The sequence below is a fragment of the Xenopus laevis genome, chromosome 9_10S (assembly GCF_017654675.1).
Source record: "Xenopus laevis strain J_2021 chromosome 9_10S, Xenopus_laevis_v10.1, whole genome shotgun sequence".
Lineage (NCBI taxonomy): Eukaryota > Metazoa > Chordata > Amphibia > Anura > Pipidae > Xenopus > Xenopus laevis.
The window spans coordinates 62,264,660-62,282,428 of NC_054388.1; the positions used below are offsets into that span (position 1 = coordinate 62,264,660).

Below are 17,769 nucleotides of genomic sequence, written 5' to 3' on the forward strand. Positions count from 1 at the left end.
CTTTGATGAAATTATGGCTTACAGCCTATTGCATCAGCAAAACATGGGTTATGCCACAACTTATCAAAATAATTTCCAGATTTTTCCTTATACTGTATCTTTCACAAGTTGGGCTACCGCAACTCCATGTTCCCAGGAGTCACTCTTCTTCTTAATGCTCATTTTAGCTGGGAAGTGATGGGTGGCAGGAAGTGAAAATATGCAGAAAAAAACAACAATAACCCATCCTCTGAATTCTTATCATTGGGAACCGGCAGTGTCATGCAGCTCTGTCACAGACTCTGATATGTTACTTTGACAGAAATCCTAGTGAGCCCTACCAGTTGTGAGAATTCCACCCCCCCCCCAATGAATGCATGACGGATGCTTGTTCATGCTGCCATTGTGGAATGTATGGCCTATAACTTTCAGGGCAGTGCCTTGCTCTGTATTTTGCTGAGGAATCAGCTTTTCAGTTAATGTTTCCCTTAAACATTTATACCACAAATTTTTATATCAATGTCAACTTTGGTTTTCCTAAGTCAACGATAAATGGTGGTCGAACATTGATTGCCTAAGACAGTTTGCTAGTTCGTTTATTATTCATTTTTGCAGCTCACAAGAATGGTGTGTGTGTGTGTGTGTGTGTGTGTATATATATATATATATATATATATATATATATAATCGAACAACAATGTCTGCACTCTCAGGTCTTAAAAAGTGAAAAGGTTATTTATTGAAAAGAAGTGACGTTTCGGTTAGCATTATATAGCCTTTATCAAAAGCCGAAACGTCAGTTCTTTTCAATAAAAAACCTTTTCACTTTTTAAGACTTGAGAGTGCGGACATTGTTGTTCGATTATTCTATATTTTATGACTGCACCCAGGCACTTAGATTTTTTTGTAACATCATTTCTGTCACATGACTCACTGAAACCTCTGTTAATTATGCAAAAATGCAAGTTTGTATACAATCATCTGTTGTGCCTATTGAGTCATAACATATGTGCAGTTTTTGCTTCTTTTATTTTCACACTGAACTGTTCCTTTAAGCCAGCATTCTAATTGCTCCCCCTTACAAGCTCTGATTTTGGAATGAGTGGGTCGGCAACCCCTTCCTTTCAAGGGAGACTTCATGTTTGAGGATCTAGTAAGTGGCAGCTTAAAAGATTTATATATCATATAAGAAGCCTTTTTTTAAATTGATTGCAATGGGTAAAGTTCTTCTTTTGCAAAGAATAACTTTACAAAGGCAAAAGGCAAAATCTTTCTACCCTTTTATTAGGTTTAATGATTATAGATCCTAGTGTGATGTTCTCCCATTTGTCCCATAGATGGCAGTGTGGCTTTCAATGTTGTACCCAGGAAAAGATCTATTGTATTTCTAATTGCTTCCAGTGATTGTTCTGCATGCCTGTCCTCTTATTTAACATTGTTAAATAAAGTAACAAATATAACATTGTATCATCCTAGTTAAAAAGACAGAGAATTCATGAGCCTTAGTTTTAGAGATCTTCTCTCGTTAAGCAAATGCTCAGTGACTTTCATGTAAGTTAATGGGCTGCTAGAAAGTATGTCAGATTTACAAGCACACTGTATGGGCCAGTTCCCATAGCTCAGTATGATATGTGATACTGCAAATTGCCCCTATTAGCTAGCTGCTGGGAGAGTAAATGGGCTTGTGTTTTTCCAAAGTACATCATAGCCTTGTAGGAGGGGGAACTACAACCCCCTAAAACTTTTATCAAGAGGCTGAAATTAATGCTTTGGTTGTACTTGGGTTAAACTCTGATCCAAGAGTAGTTGGAGGATTCCTTTAGCTATTGGCGATGTTATCTATAATCTTATCTTGTCCTAGGTGTTGGTAACCCTACCATCTCCTCTTGCATTCAAACCATCACCTGGTTGCTAGCATCCGTGACCTGTCTTGTGATTATCTGTTATAGCAGAGTCACTGCTTGGAATTTATAAAGCATTCATCCAGGGCTGGTCTGTGGGAATGCAGAGGATGTTAGGAGTTCATAAAGAGAAGAGATCATTTTTAAATTTCGGACCCCCTTTCTGACCAAACACCACAACAGCCTGTAATTATAGAACTCAATGAAAACGGGTTTCTTTTAAATAAATGGCCATACACTGACTTAAAATGGACCTGTCACCCAAATCTGTATAATGAAAGTCCTTTTCAAACTAAACATGAAATCCAATTTCTATTTTTTATTAAAGCATTCATAGCTGTTGTGAGCTCATTTAAAAATCTCAACTGTCAATCAAATATTGTCTGCCCCTCCTCTATGCCTTAAGGTGGCCATAGACACAAAGATCCGCTCGTTTGGCAACATTGCCAAACGAGCGGATCTTTCCCTGATATGCCATTAACAAGCATGGCTATATCGTGGGTAATCTGATTGTTCGGCCGTATGGCCGAACGATCAGGTTACGATGTGCCATGGGCTCCGATCTCCGCCGGACGAAAGATGTCGGCACACGCCACACACGATCTGAAAATCGTACGAATCCTCGATTCGTACGATAGGATCTGTGTGTCTATGGCCACCTTTAGGCATAGAGGCGGGGCACAGAAGCATAACTAGAGGGGGGCGGGCCCTGGCGCAGGACGTGCAGCCGGGCCCCCGCCCCCCTCCGTACACCCGGAAACTGGCCGGGAATATGCGCCCCATAGCGGCGCGCGGACTGCCGGGGGGCCCTGAGGGGGTGCGGGCAGTAATTTATATTGTGTAATTAAAGTTCATTTTGCTTGACTAATGTGATAAAATATGATTTTGAACAAATTTTTTGGGTGACAGGTCCCCTTTAAACTGCATAAATTATGTAAAAAGAACAATAGTATCCTTTTAATAATCTGAGAGATCTTTGTCAGCCATACCTGTTTCACACATAATAGCTTAAATGGAATGTAAACCCCCAAAAAAAATTTTTTGCATAACTTGCAGATATACATTCATTAAAAATTATCAAAGGTGTTTAAGTTATTTGTTGCTCCTTTCTATTTTCTACCCTGGGGGTTCTGACTTTTAAAACAATGTAGTAGAAGCCAGCTGATTCTTTAAGTTGCAATTACATCTGCAAACACTTAATGAATGTATATTGGAAAGTTGCTTAGAATTGCATTTTCATTCATTAGTCAAAAAATGCATTTTTGGTTTTACAGCCCCTATAAAGCTTAGAATACATGATGTATGCCAAAGCAGCTGATTTATATATAAAGGAAGAACATCCTTAAAGAGATACACATTGTGTGAAGGACACATTGCTGGGAATAACCGTGCTGGGGAGGAAAGTGTTACAGAGTGGCACAAGGCACACAGAGCCATTCCCCCTTTTTGGATCCTATTCAGTTTCCTTTTAGAGGGCTAATTGCTTGTCATTTTCCCTAGACGTTTACATTCCAGCAGGCAGCTCTGAGACAATACTTGGCTATGGGTTGGTAAAGCAATGCTCGCTTGCTGGAGAATCTCCCTCTCTCCTGCAGCCTAATGTGACTGTGAGACTCACTTATGTGGAGCGCTCACCTCCCCAAATCACACTTTTGTAGTGCCAGGTGCTGTACTGTGAGACCCACTCCTGTTGCCAGCTCAAATTAATATCCAGAAAAATGCCAGCAGCACACTGAATCAGGTTGCAATAGTGTTCAAAGATGGACATTTATTAAGCCCATATGCAAAAAGGCAACGTTTCGAGCGTGCCAGGCCCTTTATCAAGCTTTGCATATGGGCTTAATAAATTTCCATCTTTGAACACTATTGCAACCTGATTCAGTGTGCTGCTTGCATTTTTTTCTGGATATTAATGTGACTGTGAGAACCTAGGCAGTGTCCCAGTGCTGCTCGATTACGTCCCATCTGGAACAAATAAGACATGCCCCAACCTTATTCATTGCAGGACCAATCAGAAAGCCAAAGTATGTGGAGAGTCCCAGAGTGCCGGGAGATGCCGTTGCAATGCCATTGAGGAAAGTCTCAGAGCTGCCGGATCCCAGCCAGAATGGTGAGTTCTCTCTTTTGTACCCGCTGTCGTTACACATTAACCGCCATAAAAATGCTCTTGGGGCAAGTTGTGGATAATGCTGATGCTTGAGGCTCGTGGCTAAGGAGAGAAAAACTTACACAGCACTGATGGGTAACTCCAGAGACAAAACAAATGGGATACTTGCTGAACTACAGCTCCCAGAATCCTCTGCTAAACAAGAGTCAGTGTTTTTCAGCAACAAATACAAGTTGTGGTTTAATTTCCTGCATACTGTTTCAGGCATTGGCGGCACAGGGTTAATTTCTTTACCTATAGAGTGTTCTACTGGGGCTCCGTTGTTTGCTAACTTGCGGCTGTTTTTATTGCACATTGCTGGCCCCATGCACGGCTCATTGTGAGAAACTAGACTTTCCTGTCAGGGCACTGGGAGGGTGCAGTAACATTAACCACTGTACAAATTAAAAGCTTTTCACAGTTGCCTTGATGAAGCCAGCCACATGTGCTTTATGGTTCCCATTCCTTCCAGCTTCCCATGCACCTGTTACTGGGAGCCTTCCATGCTCTGAAACGGTCATGTGTCAAGCTTAACCCTTCAGCTGCTCCTTGGGTTTAGCAGCAGCACCAGTGCCTCTGGCAGTGGAAGTGTTAACTGGGCTAGATGGGAGCTAGAACTTTATTTACATTCTTAAAGGGGAACTCCACTCAACTACTTTTGCTTTGGGAAATGAAAGAATGTCATTCTAAGCAACGTTATAATATACCGTACATTCATTTAAAATGTACAACTGTATTACAGTTCAAATATGTGTATTCATTTCCGTTCTCTGGTTCTGACTGTTTCTACAACCTCTAGGTCTGTCAGCTGAACTCTATAACATTGTTTTTGGCGTCAGAATTAGACATGCAGAGAATGTAAACTGCTGGACAGATACTACAATTTGACAATTGCTTTGTCAAATAGCTTTGAAAACTACTGGAAAAATGTTAAATGACTGTTTTTTGGAAAGATATATAACCTGTCGACCTGTTTAGATATATATATATGTATATATATATTATTAGTAATGATATGGGAAAGAAAACAGGGGTCATTTATTTATGCCCCTGCCACAAGTGCAGAAACATTATGGGGTGCAAAATCTTTGTTTTTAGTTGCCAGTTCTTAAAGCCCTTGTAGATAGGGGCATATCTATGCATGGCACTTCATGTAGGATTAAAAATTGACACAAAATGTAGAGCACAGCACAGTTCTTATCTCTAGTAAGGACAGAGCTCTGTAATAAGTGTGCCTTGTTAGGGAACAGATAGGTGAATGGAGCCTATGTACCTCCCCTGCACACGCCTTATGAATACTGCCCTATTAACACAGACAGCACTGCATTCATGGGACAGTAGCAAGTCTCTACATTTTATTTTGTCGCAAAAAGACCTGAAAAATGCAGGGGAAAATGTGCAAAAAACACAAGGGTTTGCCCTGAACTTGATAAATGACCCCTAATATTCATTGCAGTAAGTAAAGGGCCTTGCTTCTTTTGGGCCCTGTTCCTAAGGAGGCTTAAAGTAGAAGTAGTGTGGAACCGGCTTTATCCTAAAACACTTTCCCTTTAATCCCGTGTAGTCACAAATAGAACAGCTGCCAATGACTGCATCCTACTGTGTGTCTACATGCACCAAATCTCTCATGCTTGGGTTCAGCCGAATCCTTCACAGAACATTTGGCTGAAAGCACCATAAAGGAACTAATGCTATGCCTCGTATTAAAGTTTTGATGCAAATTCCATTGCACTCTCTTCCTGTTGTGCTTTATTTAGTGGTAACCAAGATTCTAACAGGAAATGAGGCATGCATGGAAAAATTGCTTCTAACAGCCCACAGAGAAGAAAATGTATGAATTGGGAAACCATTGGTAGCTGTTGGCAAACCTCTGCACCCCAGCTGGATACTCACTGTTCAGATGGAGTGTTACTGGCCTGTCGGTTAAGGTGGATGTAAGCCCAAACGTAAAGTTTTGTCCAATAAAAGAAGGTCACAAGGAAAACCTTGGAGCATGAGATGTGGGGTTGATGGAAACAGTAAAACAACCTATCTATAGATTTATTTATTGTTATACTGTATGGCAGTTTAAATAAAGCATATATATCTGTACATCAGTTAGATCTGCCGCCCCATGTGACTTCATTCTGGCACAGTCAAATATGAGATATTAGCCAGTGACAAGCCGGGAGGATCATTAATCTGTGTGGCCTCTTTGAAGTTCCTTTTGGCTGGGGTTAATGAATTCCACTTTGTAAGTTGGAGCTCAGACCAGCATCTCCCAATCTGACAGAAACCCAGACGTCATTGGGATACGACTAATGAATGCATATGTAGCAGCGGGACGGGACAAGACTTGCAATGAGCCTATGCAACTCCTGTGCAAGCAGGCTGCCCTTGGATGGGAATGGAATCTTTATTTCTGTGCATTTTAAGTCATGCTAGATAAGATGTGCACACTTAATTGCTATTCAGCAGCCCTAAAGCCTGGATTGTAATCAGTAAATAATGTTAAAAAATGTAACTTGTTACAACTTTGTCCACATCCTCTGATGTGTCAATATGTTAATATAAACATCATCAATTGGATAGATCTGGGAGAATTATTTTTAGCCTAGGAAATAATGTAACACAATTTGTCCATTCAGGCCCCTCAGGGCCACATAATCAAGCTCATCCAGTATGCTTCACTTTTAAATAACATTTTGTTTATATCTCCCCCTCTCTTGCATGGCTGGATACATGCTCTATCAGCATGCACCTAAAACTAGCTGCATCGTGCCCTGTTTCTGCCCAATGTTTGGCCACCAGCTGCTGGGCTATGTCCTGTTTTTTATTCTGCAGCTTTTTCCTAGTTGGATCTAGTGCTGCCCTGATACTTGCTCTGTGCATACCCATTCTTTCTTTTAGTTGACGCTTGGTTTTACCACAATACACTAGGCCACATGGGCATTTTATAATGTACACCACCCGAGAAGTGGTGCTGGCCCTTACCAAAACGCCTATAATACAGATTGACTGTGCACCCAGGTAATGAGCAAAGTTAGAGTGTGAACACTTGGACTATATATATATATATATATATATATATCTATATATATACACACTTCCCCAAACTCACAGCACTCACGATACGTGCATTAACCTTGCCTGGATGTTTCAACATGTAGTCCTCCCAAAAAGCAGCCGCACTCACAGGACTTATCCAAAATATAAATGCTTTTATTTAGAAACTGTATATATATATATATATATATATATATATATATATACAGTCTGTAGTGGAGCACTCGCAATATATACAACCGCCTGGGTGCTGGTTATAGCATAGCATAATAAACAGAAATAAAACCGCACTCCAAGGTCTTGATATGATGAAAAAGGTGATAAAGTTTAATTCAACGTTTCGGCACGCTTAACTCGGGCCGTCTTCAGGAAGTGAAAACCATACAACACAAGTGAACAAATTTATACCTGATAAAATGGCGCCAATATTGTGGGTGTGATGACGTCACACCCACAATATTGGCGCCATTTTATCAGGTATAAATTTGTTCACTTGTGTTGTATGGTTTTCACTTCCTGAAGACGGCCCGAGTTAAGCGTGCCGAAACGTTGAATTAAACTTTATCACCTTTTTCATCATATCAAGACCTTGGAGTGCGGTTTTATTTCTGTTTATATATATATATATATATATATATATATATATATATATATATATATATATATATATATATATATATATATATATATATATATATATATATATATGTAGAAAAGTGAAGCAGCATACGATTCTTTGCAAAAAGTGTATATTACATATCAGAACATCAGTACAGCGACGTTTCGGGCAAGTGATATGCCCTTTATCAAGCCATATAGCTTGCCCGAAACGTCGCTGTACTGATGTTCTGATATGTAACATACACTTTTTGCAAAGAATCGTGTGCTGCTTCACTTTTCTACTTTTGTATATCAAGTGGGGATGTGACGAGGTCCCCTACAGGAGCGTGCACCGAGACCTACACTGGATACACTGTTGAGAGTGCTGTATATATATATATATATATATATATATATATATATATATATATATATATATATATATAAACACAATTTGCTGGTGCACACACTAACAATTATTCCATGCCTGGGTGCTGGTTATAGAAATGATACATATCAATAGTATTAAAAAAAAAAAACACAGGACTTCTGAGTGAAAAAAAATATTCAGTTTATTCCTTCAACGTTTCGGCTCCTTACTCAAGCAATCATAATGACGGCTTGAGTAAGGAGCCGAAACGTTGAAGGAATAAACTGAATATTTTTTTCACTGAGAAGTCCTGTGTTGTGCGGTTCTTTTTTTATACTATTGATATATATAGTGAATAAAGTACCCCCTCTTGTAAAATATAAGGATATTATAAATTGCCGAGGAGTTTCATGACCATATAAAAGCACGAGGCCGAAGGCCGAGTGCTTTTATACAGGTCATGGAACTCCAAGGTAACTTTTAATATCCTCATATTTTGCAACTGGGGGTACTTTATTTATTATAATACACAAGTTTGAGCGAGTCATGTGACAGAAATGACATCAGAACTCACCGTTTATAACTGATGACATCAGAACTCACCGTTTATAAGGATATAATTTACAAGATATTCATTTATAAGGATATAATTTACAAGATATTCATGGCTGTATTATATAATATATATCTCCCTTTAAGGGTGTTTAAACTGAAAATAGAATTCTGCCTAAAAATAAATGTAATTCTAAGCAGCTTTCCAAAATGCATTTTTCATTAACAAAAATTAAATGGTTTTAAAGTAAGTTGTAAATGTAATTGCAGTTGAAAGCTGTCTGTCCCTTTCTGTTTGTGTCTCATTAAACAATTTAGCAGAAGTCAAACTTGTGTGTTTCTTCACAGGTCTGTTAATCATCTGGCTTCTGCTACATTGTTGCAAAAGTCAGAACCACCAGAGCAAAGAACAGAAAGGGCTCTGATGGATACTTGCTTCTCTTAGCAGTTACATTTACAGTTGTCTGGAATATACCATGCAACTGGGGCTAGGGCTGTGGGTATATCACCAGCTCATCTCATTATTACAAATTTAGCAGCAATGTGCTTTTCAGTAAACCTGTCCTCCTGTCACTTCACTGAACTTTCACCACCAACTCAGCCTGTAAGGGCCTCCATAACCGCTTCCACCACATATAGCTGCTCACTCCCCAGCTTTGATCTATTCATTCCCATCACCTCTCCCCTTATGCAAGTAAAGTTTTCCTGGAAAGAAATGCACCGCTAGCTGTGTCTGATCTGTACATTCACTTTCTGTGCAGACAATTCTGAGCCAATTTAAGAGTCACAGAGATTTCTCTACACTCAGTAAACCAGTTATTTATCGAATCTATAGGCCTACAGGAATTTGGACCCCACTGTAGTGCATGCAAGCATGCTTGATTGTTAGGTTGTAGCAATGTGGTTTGTGTCTGTATTACTTTACCTACATATATGATAGGAAAAGCTTGGCTCCCCCAGTGAAAGTGCTGCATCTGCCCTCAATGTGCAATAGTGTTAAGCCCATATGATGATACTTTGTGTGTATTTCACCCATCAGAAGAAACTGTAGAGAAGAAATTAGGCTGTTCCCCTGCAGCGCAGGAGCTAATGACTCGCCTGGGATTCCTGCTTGGAGAAGGGATTCCAGCCACTTCCAGAGGTCCCATGGATGAGAAAGCTGAAAATATGGTGAGTTCAACAAGCTTATCATGGCACCCGCACATAAGCACACTTCTTGTCATTGTACACGCTATCTGAGGGTATCCAATATGTATAGAAAAGTATGTACCCCTACTCTAACATATATGGATATCATAAGTACCAAGAGTCGTGTGACCATATAAATACAGGAAACCTCAAGACATTTGCTACACAAGCTTCATTCAGTTGTGACACAAGTGACATGATCTATTATGTCTATTTTAGCCAATGACATTACTACATTGTTATTCATTTTATTTGTAATAATTCTATACTGTTATGTATGCAAATCTTAATAGGCCTGTGATATTTTCTTTAACCTAAGGCATTCTAACACATTAAAGGGGCAGTGTACACCTTTTCTATAATGAACTCAATGAATCCAGCTTGTGCCTAACATACTTTTTGTATGGATCTAGCTATTTCATGGTCTTAAAAAGAAATTGAAACCACTTTCTAACTTCATGTCAAATGTATTGGTTCTGCAAAGTCACTGTTTGAGGTACAGATAAGCCCTCTGTATATTGATCTGCTTCTTATCTCAAAACCTAAAAAAGGTTTGTTTATATTGAGCTAAATTACAGAGTAATTTTTTATAATTAGTTTTTAAATTCAATTTCAATACGTCCTTATTCTAGTTGCTAATAGTTAAACACCTGCTTTGTGTCAGGGTATTCTATACTATACTATAATGTAAATTCTTTTTACGTTGCCATTGTAAGGAGAAGGCAAATGTATGTAATAACCATCTCAATATATTTAGACACCTGAATTTATTAACTTTTAAACATACTCAAAACATCCTAAAAAGATAATTTTCTTGGTCAGGCCATAAGAAAGGGAAGTTTTTGAAAGCATATGTCACTATGGAAAATTCATACATTATATACCTAGACCCTGTGCTTTGTGTCATGGCAATTAATTGCTCTTTTCCCTATAGTGTACAGTATCAAGTCACGGCATAAGCCCTTGCTCAACACTGACAAACAGTACGGCATCGCCATCCACTGCCAGCCCTTGTTCAACCCTAAACAGCTGCATCAGCAAGACAGCCATCAATAAAACCAGTCCTGGTGGAACCATCAGCAGCCCCAGCTCCACACTGGAAAGCAAAGACAGCGGTATCATAGGTAAGCAGCTAAGTAACATAGTAAGTCACCTCCGTGTCCCATTTTCTTTGTCCCATTTAAAATCAGCCCATTGTATATGACTTTACTTTTAAACTTTTACTTGGGAAAAAATACAGGGGTATTTTTCTTTTTAATTCTCACACACAAACCATTTTGTACATAGCAGGACATCTCAGGAGAAGGGACGACAAAGGCATTAGTTACTTTGCAGTGAACATGGGATGATGTTAACATATTATGATAATAGAATCAGTCACCATGCTCTGGTATAGACTGATAATACAGTTTCCATTCCATTTCTCAGCCTTACGGTTTATTCACTTTACTATGAGGATTTTGAAAAAAAAGAGTGTCTATCATGCTCCTCTGTACATTTTGTTGGCCTTCAAGTCCCAGTATCCTCCAACAAACAAAGGTGCATTTCTACTGGAACAGATGCAAAGTTAACACCCCTGTTCTGTAGGAAAGGAAGAGAATCATTCTGTCTCCCCAGACAGAGTAAAGCTGGATGTGAACACACCAAACATTGTTTTGTTTATTGGTACTTGTATGTTGGCCCACCAATCCAAACCAATATCTATGTGCTATGGATGTTGATCTGTTTGGAAGCAGGTCTCCGTTCCTTTTAACTCTCTGCTGATCCTTTATAATGGGAAGGTACCAGGCTGTGTACAGGAAAACTGTAGAGGGTGATGGAGGGGGTGGGTGTAGAAGTGTAGAGGGCACAGTGGGGCAGCTGTCACATATTTTGCAGAACTGGCTATTTTCAAATTTTTTTAGGGTCTAACAGGTATTATCCTGCCCAGTGATTGACCCTGTGCTTTAAATACTCTATATAGGCTATATTTTTCAGAAGTGTTTGGGGAACATTTTAACTTTGCAGTCCTCACTTTATTTAGAGGCTGAGGGGACTGAGACAATTGTTGGAAAAGCAATTCCACACAGAATTAGAGTGCTCACCTGAACGTAATTACCCTCTCGGGTGCCGGGTGCTAAACAGTCCACAGGACCTCCTGCTCAAGGTCCAAATAACTCGAACATCCAAAGAAAACTGTAGCACACCGATCAAACTTGTCTTGTGAAGAAAAGTGTTTTTATTGGCTCACGGCAGACATAAAGTTTGGCAACGTTTCGGGCCACGCAGGGCCCTTTATCAAGCCTGGCTTGATAAAGGGCCCTGCGTGGCCCGAAACGTTGCCAAACTTTATGTCTGCCGTGAGCCAATAAAAACACTTTTCTTCACAAGACAAGTTTGATCGGTGTGCTACAGTTTTCTTTGGATGTTTGAGACAATTGTTGGGTCTGGACGTCTGTCTTTTCTAATGATACAGCCAACACTCAGAGAAGGAAATGTATTCAAGAACAGAATACAAAAGCATTCAGTAGCTCGGGAGAATTCTCTACCCAAACTTATAGGTGCAAGTAGAGATTCATATGTACTTTAAGAATACGGACTTTTCTGGTTGTCTACAAGGAACATACCATACATAGGTTTATCTTCTTTGCATAACGCTTAGAACTTAGCAAATACTGTTAGGACATTTTTCTTGAGGTACCACTTCATTAGTTGGTATAATCTGCCCAGCCCTGACTGATCCTGAGATATTAATACTGGTTGCACTGTTGTAACATGGCACACATAGCAGTTGATGAGTTTGATGAAGTTCAAACGTTTACTAAAAATAAATGATGATAGAATGCTGTGGGAAATGAATCCCTGGCTCTGATTCCTACACCAACACTTATTTCCCACAGATGTTGTCTCCCTGCATTTCCATTAATGTTTAAGTAAACCATAAATCCAAATCTGTTCTTATACCCGCAAATAACTGTCCCGAAGAGGAAGCAGTCAAGTCTTTGTAGGGCAAAAATCTAGCTGCAAAACTGTAAAAATAAATGAGTTGATTGAAGTCAAACCATAGGAAATAAAATGAAAAGGATTACCATCCCAGAAATGCTAAAATTGTTTGTGATATAACAGCAAGAGGGTCTGTGTCTTGCCTCTCGGAAGGCAGGAAAATTAGTGGTGAGCACAACTTTTCCTTGTTCATTCAAGATTTTGTCCAGAGTAGCTGCCTACTGTGCCATTCAAAAGAATTAAGGCAACCATACAGAACATGGGCTAACCACATACCCCCTATACCCGACTGACCCACTGGCCAAATGAAATATATGGAGATCATACGAGGAGACATAGTATGGCCTCCTTCCTATTGTTCTTTTCATCCAAGTACAGCACACCAATCATCAGAACTACAGAAAGTGGAAAGATGCTGTTGCTCCTGATCTCTTCTTCTTCTGCTGATGCACCAGAAACTGGTCTACATGGTACACCACCAGATTGTTAGGTCTGTCTGAGCCTGGAACCAGACAATATCCAAACTACATAGATATTGGTCAGGCTCACCTATAGCAAACTTTCTTTTTTGAGGATATTGGGAGTCGTAGTTCTAAAAGAGCTGGAAGTGAGTGAGGCTGGCCATCTGTAATGTAAAGTTCCATAATAAAAAAGAAAACAAATTATCATTGTCTCTAGTTTTATGTCTGGGATTTCTTTGGGAAAGAAAATACTAACTGTGCCCTGGATGTTAAAATGACTGCAGGTGCTGGCAGTTACACCTCTTGGCAGCAGGGAGGGGCAGGGTTTGGCACGCCTGAACTATGGAAACAGGGTAGTTATTAAAAGCCTACTAATGCTGCAGGACCAGTAGAGCAAGCATGTGCTTTTATGCGTGGTTAGGTATTAAATTACATTATACTGGTCACTCTGCTTTATGCTGGCTGAGAAGAACCATTTTTGACCGACTTTCCTAACTCTGCTTGTTTGTGTGTAGTAGAATTCTGCCATCGGTACTAGAAGTGAATAGAGAACCTGCCTATAAAGTGGTAGTTCATCCTTAAATCAGCTTTATGATGTAGACATTGCTATCGTAAGACAATTTACAATTGGTCTTCATTTTCTTTTTTTAATTTCTTAGTATTTTGTTTAGCAGCTCTCCAGTCTAGAATTCCAGTAACTGTCTGGTTGCTATGGTTCAGTCTACCCTAGCAACCAGTCAGTGGTTTGAATGAGGGGCTGGCAGATGAATAGGAGGTATGAATAGAAAGAGAAGTAATAAAAAATAACAATAACATTGTTAAAAAAAATGTAAAAACTATAAAAAAAAAATTGAGGAACAACTGAAAAGTTTTTACAAACAGGACATTCTATAATACACAGAAAGTTAAAGGTGAACTACCCCTTTAGCTGGATGCCAGGTCATGCCGGAATTATTTTTTTAAGAACTCCATTAGAACTTTAATTTCTCTGCACCAGTTTAAATGGAATAAGTAACATCCCATATTAATGAGCAGAGTCTACTTATTAATTTTTTCCTTTTATTTTCTGTCAACAGTCATTCAAGACTGCTGTACTTAAAGAGTTATTTCACCCTCACAAGACATATTGTTTTCCAGTTGTACACCATAAATAATGACTTTAATTTTCTATTTTGTATTTTTATTTAATACCTTAGTTATACTTCTAAAAGCTTCAACTACTACCTATCTTGTCCCCTGGGCTGTAGTAAAGTGTGTCCCAGAGCAGCTGTTACATTTGATACATTATTTGCTGGCATGGCGCTGATTCTACTGAGAAATTAATTAACTAATGTGTTAAATGTTAACTGTTTCTATTTGATACAATGTAGCAGCAGGCAGATAATTAACAGGCCTATGAAGAGGCAAACAAGGATTGCTTCTGCTACATTGTTTTAAGAGACCTAACTAGCTGTAGAGAAAAGAACAGAGACACTGCTTTCAATTTAAAATACATTTGCAAATAACTTTTACACCAGTGCAGGTTTTAAATCAAGCTTTATGGGAAAGTTTCTCAGAATTACATTTCATTAGGCAAAAGTATAATTTTTGGTTTCTATCCTCTTTAAAGGACCAGTAACGTCAGAAAAAGCATGCACTGGTAAATGTTATGGGGTTGCTTTAGAAAGACTACTATAGTTTATGTAAATAGGCTATTTTATAGCCAGGGGGCAGCCATTCAAGCTAACAAGGTTAAATGGCACAGACAGATAACAGATTAGCTCTGAATTCGAATACGATGGGATTCTACGTAGTGCATCTGGTCCTTTGAACGGCTGCCCCCATTGCTACACAGCCACTTTTTAATATAAACTATAGTAGTATTTCTAAACAGACCACTTATACCAGTGCAGAGAAACCGTACTTCATATTTTAATTAATTTAAATATTTTTTTTGATTTTACTGTTTCTTTAATACCTTTAAAAAGAAACACAGAATATAGCTGTAGGGTTTAAAAATTGTAAATCATAACTGAGTAAAACACAACAAGATACAACAAACTCACTAAACTGTGCTGCTGAAACTTTTGTAGATAAATCTATAAATTTTTACTTTTCATTTAAAATGTTGCTGTTCACCCTTAGGCCCTGGATGTTCACACAACAAACTCATGGGAATTATTTTTGAGTAAAAGCATATTGCTCCTGAACTGGCTTGCTAGCCTGAAGGCTGACAGACCTGCAAGCTTCATACATATGTATGTTAAAGCGACAGCCATCATATTATTTATTTACATTGGTGTGAAGCAAGGCAGGTTGCACTGCTAGGGAGGAGGGAATCTATCTACTGGGTATTGTAGCAGGGTTACTGAATGATAATCACTCCGGTATAACAGGTATTAAATCAAGTCACAACAGACTTCAACCATTAACAATTTGCTCTGTGTGTCAAAGCATACAACTGCAGCTCTCCAAATGCTCTACTGCATCTGACTTTGAGTTAAAGGACTTTACTGTAGCTTCTAAATAACTTTGCAGCAAGTAAATGGCAGCTGTTCACCTGCTTCCATTCTTTAAAATCAGTTTTCTCTTCATTCTTCAGCAACCATCACAAGCTCCTCTGAAAATGATGACCGCAGTGGATCCAGTCTGGAGTGGAGCAGGGATAGCAGCTTAAGGGCCGGGTCCCATCACCAGGGGATGATTCATGAGCGGAGAACGGATAACTGCTCCCCAGTAGTGGAAGAAGAAACATGTGTGACGGTGGACTGTTTAGCAAAGATCGATGTTCCTCATGCAGAAGGCCCAGTTTCTTACGTGCAGAACTCCAGTTCCTTGGTGATGCAGCGGCCCAACTCTGTAGCAGGTAATGTGCATATACCAGTTCACTGATCTGAACTTATAGCACCTCTATCATTATATGTATAACTAGCAGTATTCGGAATACCTGAAATCTCTGGTGCTGCTTTAAAAAAATGTTGTAAGGTTTTCTTGCCTGCCTCTTAGCTGAAGGAAGATAATACCTCCTGCCACTGCCAAGCTCACAAGTTAAAGGTTGAGGGGGGGGGGTCATCATCTAGGAGACAACAACTTATTATAAGATTATGTGACAAAGGGATGTTGCTCATAATACACATATACTGTAGTTGTGGCACTTGGGGGTCAAGTCAGGTATTTTTGTCATGTGCTGCAATGTTGTCACCCATAGTGCTATTTAACATGGTGGGCATTTCACCATGTGTTAATTGCCTGAAATGCTCTCCATGTGACATACAGTAGGCTCTAACAATGTAATAGGGAAGTGTGGTTTGCCACAGGATATTGTACAGGTATGGGACCTGTTATCCAGAATGCTGGCTAATTGTGTCTTGGTCTGAATCAATTACAAGGTACTGTTTTATTACGACAGAAAATAAGGAAATCATTTTAAAAAATATGGATTATTTGATTGTAATGGAGATGGCCTTTCTGTAATTCGGAGATTTCTGGATAAAGGGTTTCCGGATAACAGATCCCATACCTGTACAACTAAATGCAGAAATATAAGAACAGACACAATTATGCAGCCTTATGTTTTAAGCTTACATTAGAGCAGATTCCCAATAGGCTGTATTCTTCATTACAATAAGTAACCAGAAAGGTCAAGAGCACAGAAATATATGCAAGATATTTGGTGAGTATTGCAATTTATTTACATTTTGTAAAAGAGAAATGTGTTGCCCAAATCGCTCCTACTGACAGATGCATCATATTATGACCCCTTTGTACAGGGTAAATCATATCAGAGTGTTAAATAAGCACATGGGACAATTTTCTCTGCCCACTAGACTGAATAGCTGGCTTATCATACTATTCTAAGGCACACAGGAATTTCAGATGCAGGTGTCAGTTTGTAAACCTGATTACAAGTGCAAGTTCTGAACATTTCTTTTGCTACAGATATTACATTTATTGGCCATGCCTTTCTTAAATGACGTTGTATTGTTGCTGTTTTTGTCCAGATCTGTTTAATGTGAATATTTAATGCAATGATTGGCCTAGTTCTGTGGTCATTCTTAGGGCCCTGTGACCTGAGGATATTAGTCACCCCGTGATTAATCTCCTCCAGCACGAGCTACTAATCTCATCAGAATGCTCTCCCATTGGCAATAATATGCATCGCTGGTGGTAATACGGTACATACGAGTCACTTTAGCTTTCCAAAGTGACCCAAAGTTGCCTCAAAAGGTAACTTCGGGCAACTTTGTAAAGCCAAAGTGATTTGTATGTTTTCCCATTGGCAATTTTTATTATTTCAGGTGTGAAAGCAATTAGAGGAGATTTGTAATGTTGATAGAGGGGATTAATAGCAGGACGATTAATCTCCCCTGATTGGCTACCCATCTCATAGTTACACATGGCCCATCGCTCATAGTTGCTTCGACATGGCAATTGCAGTCAGCCATGTTCTACATCTTTTAAGCAGAATTTCTGGTCTGCACATAACTTGTTATTGGCTCTCCTTCTGAGTAAACATATTGTACATAATAGGGAAAAGGGAAGATACAGTACACAGCTCTATGAAAG

At 39.1% G+C, this 17,769-nt stretch overlaps 1 protein-coding gene across 3 annotated transcripts in view; it reads left to right on the forward strand.

The window, feature by feature from the left end:
* LOC108702965 (protein TANC1) overlaps positions 1-17,769 on the forward strand; it is a 131,608-nt gene that overhangs the window by 70,461 nt on the left and 43,378 nt on the right. For 2 of the 3 annotated variants that reach the window (XM_018238793.2, XM_018238795.2), the window contains 4 exons: positions 3,886-3,990; positions 9,633-9,763; positions 10,716-10,905; positions 15,806-16,069. In XM_018238793.2, coding sequence (XP_018094282.1) covers positions 3,886-3,990; positions 9,633-9,763; positions 10,716-10,905; positions 15,806-16,069 — 690 coding nt within the window. The remainder of the gene's footprint in view (positions 1-3,885; positions 3,991-9,632; positions 9,764-10,715; positions 10,906-15,805; positions 16,070-17,769) is intronic. The other variant, XM_018238794.2, reaches the window with a different exon arrangement.